Source organism: Arachis ipaensis, chromosome B2, assembly GCF_059453495.1.
Source record: "Arachis ipaensis isolate K30076 ecotype BB chromosome B2, ASM5945349v1, whole genome shotgun sequence".
NCBI lineage: Eukaryota > Viridiplantae > Streptophyta > Magnoliopsida > Fabales > Fabaceae > Arachis > Arachis ipaensis.
Window position 1 is genome coordinate 17710117 of NC_142437.1, and position 9134 is coordinate 17719250.

A 9134-nucleotide genomic window follows, 5' to 3' on the forward strand; every position below is an offset into this window, starting at 1 on the left:
AACCAAGATTTATTATATATGTATTTTGGGTTATGGGAAAGTGTATATATGTATGTAAATATTCTCTGGCCAGCCTTAGCTTCACAAGCTGAGTTAGGAGCTTGTTATTTTGTATTCTTGACCCTCTGTTCTTACTTCATATATATATGTTTATGAACTCTAGTTTCTTCGTACGCAAGTAATCTCTTTTTGGAGCGTTGTACTTTTGATTTTGCGATTTGATTTTACTCATTTTTCAAGGCTCCTAGTATACTACATTCTTTCGATTATTATACGTAGTTATATTTTCTTTTAGAGGTCGTAGCGCCTCGCCACCTCTGTTTTACATCCTATGTGTAAAGCTCTGTGTGGTAAGGTGTTACACAAATCATTTTGTGAAAGGTGCTTAGAGGATTCATACTGCCTTTCAACATTCGCAATTGCTTCCTACAAATATACAAGAAATTGGAAAGGCATGATTTAAAATTAGCATGATATATACAGTAAGCTAAGTTTAAAATTTTCAAACATTACTTACACTAACAAATCTCCTCTACCAACGGGCCTTCCTTGGACTTTCTCCTATATCATTGATATCGACACAATTATGTAAATAACAACATCATATACAAGAAGATTAATCAAAATATTAATGCAATTAACAATACCAATGTTTTGGAGCTCCCAATATGTGTGTAAAGTTGCTTGCTCTGATTTAAAGCATTTTGTTTACACTTTTTCTATAAAAAAATAACAGAACAAATATAAATAAGAATGGGATGTTGAATATAAAATGTAAGGAGCATAATATGTATACACATATATGTTTTTGTGGATAGTATACATTACTTACTGCTAAATGATATATAAAAGAAAAATAAAATAAGGTACAAAGAAGAGGAGGAAAAAAATACCTTAACTTTAGAGATTAAATTTCAATTCCAATATATGGTTGGTCTCAATTTCCAATTGATGGATGTGAACAAGTTGTAAGAAGTGGTTGTTTTGAGCGGCACAGTGAAAGGGTTGTTTGATGCTTAAATATGCTCTTTATACAAATTTGGACTCTTTCAGTTGTCGCACACTGTCGTCTATCTCTTACTCCTTAATGGTACTGTGTACCAAAATGCATGAAACTTGAGAATAAATAAAAAGATAACAATATATTTAACATGCCACAGAAAAAAAAATTAATTCAGCAAGGGTTTAACTCATGTAAGGGTTTGAAAGGGAGAAGTCTCTCACCTGATGAGATGGACGTTCACCTTAGGTGAGGGTTTGAAAGTTATAGAGATGTTGGGGCATATAGAGAAAACAAAAAATGCTTAGAATTAGGAGGAGATCAAAACGTTTGAGAGATACGAAGATGCTGGGGCATACGGTGAAAACGGATAATGCTTAAAATTAGAAGGAGGTCAAAACAAGATTTGACCTAAAGAACCATTTCAAAGCATTCATTTTTATTGTTAGATCACCTTAAATTTTTATTATAACGGTATCCTTGTTCCTTTATTCTCACTCCAAATCTATTATGCTTTTACGGGATAAATTTAACAAGGTTATGGCTTCTTTTAAAAATTATATTGAACCGCTTGGATATTTTATATAGACTTGAACTGTTAGGCTAAAAAAAAGTAAAGAATATCGGTTTAATTTGAAATGTTTGTTGAACTAATCAGTTATAAAAATTTGTACTTCTCAAAGGTATATAAACGTGCCACTTCAATTTAATAAACTTTGCTAATAAGCAATAAAATCAGTTTACACATTTTCATCACAAATTATTACTCAAACATCACACACCTATCTGGTTCTCTTCCTTTTGTGTTTTCTCTAAAGATTTATTTATACTCAACTTTGAACTATTTTCTCTAGAAATTTTTTCGGCCTTTATAAATAATTTTTACATAACAATTATACGCACTCCTTATGCACCTCACCTCCGTGACTGGTTTATTTCTTCGTGCTTTAATTATTTTTTTATCTTATGAAATTATTTTGGTTTCACATGATGAATTTGTTTTTTTTTTTCAGATTTTTGAAGGCCTTAATTTTCACACCAATAAACAATTATATGAATCTTCAATCAGGTAAGTAAACATTTATCTGCGTCTCATGTATGTATTATTTGATACCCCGTTTTATACTTGTTCTAATTTTAATCTAATTTAAATTAATTTTAAAATATTGTTTCACCACTACTGAAAATAGACCGTCTTGGACACTCTATATTTTTCTTTCTTTAGTAGTAGCCTTCCTCTTAAAAAAGATAATTTTTTTATTTTCATCATCATATTTGTAAAAAAAAAAAATTAGAATATATAAAATATTAAATATATAAAAGAAATAGTCATCTCAATGATAAATATTAAAAATCATAATAAACGCTAATTGATAATTTGAATTTTTTACCCATACAACGATACAACTAAAAAAATAACAAAATTCAAAATAATATTAAAAGAATAGATAACAGAATTATATAATTTTAGAAAAATAATACAAAACATTATAATTGTTTGGAATTTAGCTTGAAACTTAAAAGATGGAAACTTTGACCTCGTATAACACCAATAATTATTGAATATCTTAATTTTGTATCTAAAAATTTCATCTAAAAATTTAAAAAGAAAACTTAAAATGATATTAAATTAAATTGTTGCCAAAAGTTAATTATCAAAACCTGTTATAGTCTGCTATAGTAGTTTTTTTCTTCAAGCTGTAAGACTTCAACTGGGTAAAATGACTAAAATCCAAAATCTATCATAATAAATTCGGCATAAAACATTACCAATTGAATGAATTATGAGAGTATGAAACACACATATTTGACTTTACTATAAATTAGGACAACAAATTAGCTAAGAAAAATGTTTGAAGAAGCATTACTGAAAATAGCATCATATAAGTACTGTATTTCTGAAATCAAAACATGTTCACAACAGCAGACTCACAAATGGTCAAATCGATTTTCATAAATATTTTAAAAGAAGCCATAGAAATTAAAACACATCAACTACATAGTAAATTTTTCATCTTCAAAAATGATTTCACCAACAGCTTTCCAAAATCAATCATTTGAATGGATTCATATTCAAAACATACTCAATTCAATGAACAGTGCGGGAAAGGAAACCATCAAACAACACAAAACCCAGAAACTATAACGTCACTAACCTTCAACGAAGAGCATAACGACGCAAAGACGACGACGAGCGGCGATTCGGCGGTGAGCGGCGATACGGCTGCGACCGGGCGAAACGGCGGAGAGCAGCGAGACGGCAGCGACCGAACAAGATGGTGGCGAGTGGCGAGACGATGGCGAGCGACGAGACGATGACTAGACTACGCTGACCAGCTCGAAGCCTCGGACAAACGACAGCCACGAACGACGGCCGTGACACCGTTGAAGAAATCGGGTTTGGGAGGGTTTGGTTTTTCAACTCTGGAAAATGGAGGTTTTGTGGTTTACGGTCCAAATTTGAAAAAATTCACGAAAGGAAAGGATTTTGGGAGAAGGGGGGACGCGCTGGGGTTTTGGGTTTTCTTTTTGTTATTTTATTAATAGGTGTATTTTTTGTGTTGTGGGCCATATTTTTATTATATTGTCATTTCTTTAAGCGGTACTATATTTTTTAAGTTATATAGTATAATTAAATCTTTACCGAACAAATTAATTGAAATAGAAGTTATATATAATGATAGAGATGAATAATAATTGTTTTATGTTATTTATCATATGTTAAATTATATTTAAAAATGATATAGAATTAGAAAATATATAATTTCAGATAATAAAATAATAATTGAAAAATTTAAATGATACCATTTTGAATCTTGTATTTTAAATTGGGCAGTGCTGGTTGTAAAATAATATTTATTGATTTGAAATTATAGTTTTTTTTAAATAAAAATAGAAATATTATGTTTTGAATTTAATTACTATAATTTGAAATGTGAATAGAATGGTTCTAATAATACGTTAATTTTGAAAGATGTATGTATTTATTTATAAAAAAGGTAAATTTATTATTTTGGAAATACTATTATTAATCTTTTTCATTTATTAAAAATGTATTTATACTTTTTTTATAACAACAAATTAAAAATTCAGATCCAAAATTTTACCATAAAATGCTAAATAAACAATAATTAATTCCGTCCAAAAAAGAAATTGAAAAAATTCTTCAATAATTATTCTACTAATTTTTCTACTGGATAGATGTGTTAGCAATTAACACAAATAACAGTAGAACTTACAAGACTATATTCCTAAGCTGTATTGAGTCCCACAATTAAATGAATGAAAAATAATTCTAACATGTACATAGTGGGATATTGGTAGGTGAGAGTGGGTTAAACTATGTTAGAAGATGATATAAAAGAAAAGCTAATAGGACCGAATACACAGATACACAGTAATAATTCATATTTAACAAGAATATTTTTTATTATAAATAAAAAATCATTATTTTTCCAATAAAAATATGACTTATTCCTGTGTAGTCTTGTGTATTCCTATATACTATGGAGACGATGATACGGTTGCCATTGTCTATTGTGAAGCTTAAGAATTTGAGTTAGCCATTTTTTTTAGAATTTGAAGTGGAGTTCACCGGAGATGCGGCTCACTTGCTCTAAATAAAAAAAAATCGCATTTGTAAAAATTAAAGTTGAAAAATGGGGTTTTAAAAATATTTATTTTTTAATTTTATTTTAGAAAAAAATTCTAAGAAAAAAGCTAATAGGACCGAATAATTGATTAATTAAAATGAAAATTAAGTTCACCTATATTAAAATAAAATGCGATACAAATATGAGGAAATCAAAAAGTACAGCCAAAAATATTAACAAGAATTTAAATAAATTAGTCCTAATAAAATTACCTTAATTGACAAATACTTAATAATTTTATTAAGTTAAAATCAAGTCAATTAGTATGAGTTCAAATAATACCTATATCAAACATTTATCATATACAATTTCCCAAACAACTGAAACATATAAATTAAAAATAAAAAATCTTTTATGACCGTCCGTTGTTCTAAGAATTTTATTATGTCATCCCTAAATAACTATCATTAATTTCTCTACAAGATGATATAAAATATTTTAATTAAGGTGCATGAATAGTAGAATATTTAAAATATATTAGAGTTTAATTTAATTATTAATCAATAATACTTAACCTAAAATAAGAATACATACGACCAAGTATTATGACATGTAATAAATAATTTACATAAAACAAATAGAATTAACAAAATATTTAATTAAAACATTAGTTACACATTTAAATATTTAACGTACATCGACAGAATTTTAAATAATTTTGACTTAAAAAACATAAAAAGATTTTCATAAGACTATAGGTTATTGTATTTTATTTAAATATTATTGGTCACATTTATTCCATTAAAATAGTAGTAAGTGAAGAAAATATATTTTAAACATTGTGCAAACCTATATAATTTCATAGTGACTGCAATTCGCTAAACTTAATTAAAGTAATAAACTAAATTGGGATCATTATGATGGATGAATATTTTTACAAGATTGTTTTTTCATAATTCGTATGTCACTATTAATTAGTTCGATATATTTTGATATTATACTAGATATTGATAAAAGCTAGATTTCAAAGTCACGAAATAGTATGGAATATAGGCAAAGATTGAACAGTTCTTTAAACTTTGCATTTGCGAATGCATCTTCCGATGGCATGATAAAGTGTCTATGTTCTAAATGTGGGTTTTAACTTATGCAAACAAGAGATGATGCATATGACCATCTGTTGTTACGATCATTTCCCCTTGGATATACCATTTGGTTGCATCATGGTGAGAAATTGGTTGAAGAAAGATCTGGATTAGGACGAGTAGATGAAAATCCAATATCCCAAGTGAATCAAATGCACCAAATGGTCAACAAAGCATTCAATTTCACGCTGCAACATGAGAGTGAAGACACAACAACAATCGAACATGCCGAAGATGATGAAGACGTGTTGCCGTACTTATATGAAGGTCCAAGTCACATGGTGCGGGATTTTAACGATCTACTGTCAGATGGAGAGCAGAAGTTATATCCCAGATGCTCAAAGTACTCCAAATTATCGTTCTTAGTGAAGCTTTATCATATTAAGTGTATGTGCAGTGTGAGTGATAAGGCAATGACCATGATTCTTTACTTACTGCAGGACGCATTCGAACAAGCAAAACTTCCAAAGACAGTGTATGAAGATATGAAGATAATAAGAAAGTTGGGTATTGAATACACCAAGATAGATGCTTGTCCAAAAGATTGTATGCTTTATCGAGGTGATGATGAAAACTTGACCAGGTGCAAGCGATGTAGGTATTTAAGATGGAGGCAAAAGAATAAAAAGGGCTCTATTGTTAGGCTCAACATACCTGTGAAGATAAATGAGAAACCTATAGCAGCCAAGACTCTTTGTTACTTTCATCTCATACCACGATTGCAATGGTTATTCATGTCCAGCAAGACATCAACTGACATGTTACGACATAAAGAGGTGCGTAATAACGATGGTTTGCTTAGGCATCCAAGGGATGCTGAAGCATGGAAAAAGTTTGATGCAAAAGTATACTAACTTTTGAAGGATCTGCGCAATATTCGCCTAGCCTTGGTGAGCGATGGATTTAATCCTTTTGGGAATATGAGCACAAAGTATTCCATCTGGCCTGTGATTCTTATTCTGTATAATCTTCTACCCTGGTTTTGCATGAAATAGACATCTTTCATTCTATCCATGCTTATTCCTGAGCCGAAAATGCCAGGTAACGACATAGATGTTTACTTGCAGCCTTTGGTAGATGAGTTGAAGCAATTATGGGATGGCGTTGAAACGTATGATGTCAAAGAGGAAAACACTTTCAAGATGTGTGCGACACTAATGTGGACTATCAGTGACTTTCCAGGATTGGAAAACCTATCTGGTTGGAATACGCACAGTGAGTTAGCTTGTCCTACGTGTAACATGGACACTAAGCCTCATCGGCTGAAAGATAGTAAAAAATGGTGTTTCATGGGCCATCGCCGCTTTTTGAATCAAGGACACAAATACAGACTAGACCGGAATAGATTTGACGAGCAAGTCGAAGGTAGAGATCTACTGAAGAAGTTATCCGGAACAGATGTATTGAGGCAACAGTGTAATGTGCATGTTTTATTTGGGAAGATTTCAACTATGACATCCAAAAAAAGACGCAATGGTTAGGATGCGGATGAAGATGACTTGCATTGGAAAAAGAAGCATGTTTTCTTTGACCTCCCAAATTGGAAGGATCAGATGTTGCGTCATAACCTTGATGTGATGCATGTAGAGAAAAATATATATGACAATGTGGTATTCCCTATCTTAAGTGATAGCGGCAAATCAAAAGATAATCTTAAAGCTCGCAAAGATTTACAATGCATGGGCATAAGGCCTGAATTATGGCCAAGCGAAGGTGGTAAATATTCTTCTGCAATATTTACGATGTCAAATTCACAGAGGGATGTATTCCTGAAGACTCTGTAGAATGTGGTCTTTCCAGATGGTTACTCTAGCAATATTGCTCGTTGTGTTGATTTGCGACAGCGCAAGTTGTCTGGGTTGAAAAGTCACAACTACTATATTCTGATGGAATAATTACTTCCGATTTTGGTGAAGAATGCACTTCCGAGTCCTGTGTCCAATGTGATTGCAAATTTGTCATCATTTTTTCGAGAACTTTGTGGGAAAGCCATAAATCCTATGCAGCTTGTTGACCTTCAGAATCATGTTGTGCAAACCCTGTGTAAGATGGAAATGATTTTCCCTCCATCCTTCTTCACCATCATGGTTCACCTCACAGTGCATCTCGTTGATGAAGTAAATCTTGGTGGACCAGTACGTTATCGGTGGATGTATCCAATAGAAAGGTTAGCCTATTTATAAATCCCTTTTAATACAATCAGTTGAATTAATTGTGTAAATACTGAGCGTTATATTGTATATATAAAATGTATCTAGGTCGTTTGAAGCAATATGTTCATAATAGGGCACAATCAAAAGGGACAATTGCGGAAGGCTATTTATCTGAGGAAATTCTGACTTTCTGTTCTAGATATTTGGATAATATTGAGAGTAGAATCAACCAACCAGGGCGAGTTGATGATCAACCTGTTGATGTTACACATAATTTAGGGGAAACTTTGTTCCCAACTATTGGAAAGGCATTAGGGGCTGTTTCACATTTCAAACTAACTCCAATGGAAAAACATCAAGGACATCGTCATGTTCTACTCAACTGCGAGGCTGTGGTTCCATTTGTTGAGTAAGTATACACATGTATTTTTAAAACACGAATATAACTCTTTTCACCCAATGACTAGTTGGACTAATTTTCTTTTCTCTTATAAAGTATATTTAGGAAAAAAACAAAGCGAAGTTTACAAGCTCAGACAAGGTCGCAATCTAAGATAGACAGTGTTGTACATGCGGAATTTCTTCGGTGGTTCAAGCATGAGGTTGATAGAATATTAACATGACCAATGTGTTTTTAGGCTAGAATTCGTACTTTATGAAATTGATTTTAATATAAAGCATGAATGTTATGTAGTTCCAGGTTCCAATGGAAAGTACGCTTCATTCGAAAGAAATGAAGTTGCTTGCATGCGGTTCCATGATTCAGGCAAAATATTTTGGGACATACAACGTTAATGGACACAAGTTTAGAACTATCACAAAGGAAGACGGGCTGAAAACCCAAAATAGTAGAGTATATGTATCATCTAATACAAGAAGTTATGCAAGCATGTGTGATAATAGAGTGCTGTTGGGTGTTCCGTATTACGAAAAAAGTGTGGACATAATTAAATTGAATTATAGTTGTCATTTGACAGTGGTATTTGATGAAGCGAGATTGTTGTGATGGTATAGAATTTCTCAAATAAATTCTCGTTGCAAGTATAGTTCTACACGAACAAACAAACCAAAAATCAAGCTATTCACAATATATATAATAACTAATAACATAGCACCATTGCAACTCCCTGACAACGGCGCCATTTTGATGAAGAGATTTGTTGTGATGATATAGAATTTCTCAAAATTAATTCTCGTTGCAAGTATAGTTCTACACCAACAAACAATCCTCCCAATAAAGTAA

The 9134-nt window shown here is 31.5% G+C and overlaps 1 protein-coding gene across 1 annotated transcript; it reads left to right on the forward strand.

The window, feature by feature from the left end:
* The first annotated feature begins 5740 nt into the window (after nucleotides 1–5740).
* Nucleotides 5741–8304, forward strand: LOC107626964 (uncharacterized). Its single transcript, XM_088505696.1, has 5 exons — nucleotides 5741–6583; nucleotides 6734–7138; nucleotides 7220–7501; nucleotides 7655–7905; nucleotides 8025–8304. Exons 1-5 carry the CDS (start codon nucleotides 5741–5743, stop codon nucleotides 8302–8304), a joined length of 2061 nt encoding a protein of 686 aa, XP_088361822.1.
* Nucleotides 8305–9134: the final 830 nt, after the last annotated feature.

Excerpts from the sequence above, each read along its gene's own strand:
- LOC107626964 (XM_088505696.1), top strand. The coding sequence starts at position 5,741 with ATGCAAACAAGAGATGATGCATATGACCATCTGTTGTTACGATCATTT. Across the intron at positions 7,502-7,654 it reads TGTCAAATTCACAGAGGGAT|AATGCACTTCCGAGTCCTGT; the intron begins GTATTCCTGAAG and ends ATTTTGGTGAAG. Across the intron at positions 7,906-8,024 it reads TGGATGTATCCAATAGAAAG|GGCACAATCAAAAGGGACAA; the intron begins GTTAGCCTATTT and ends TGTTCATAATAG.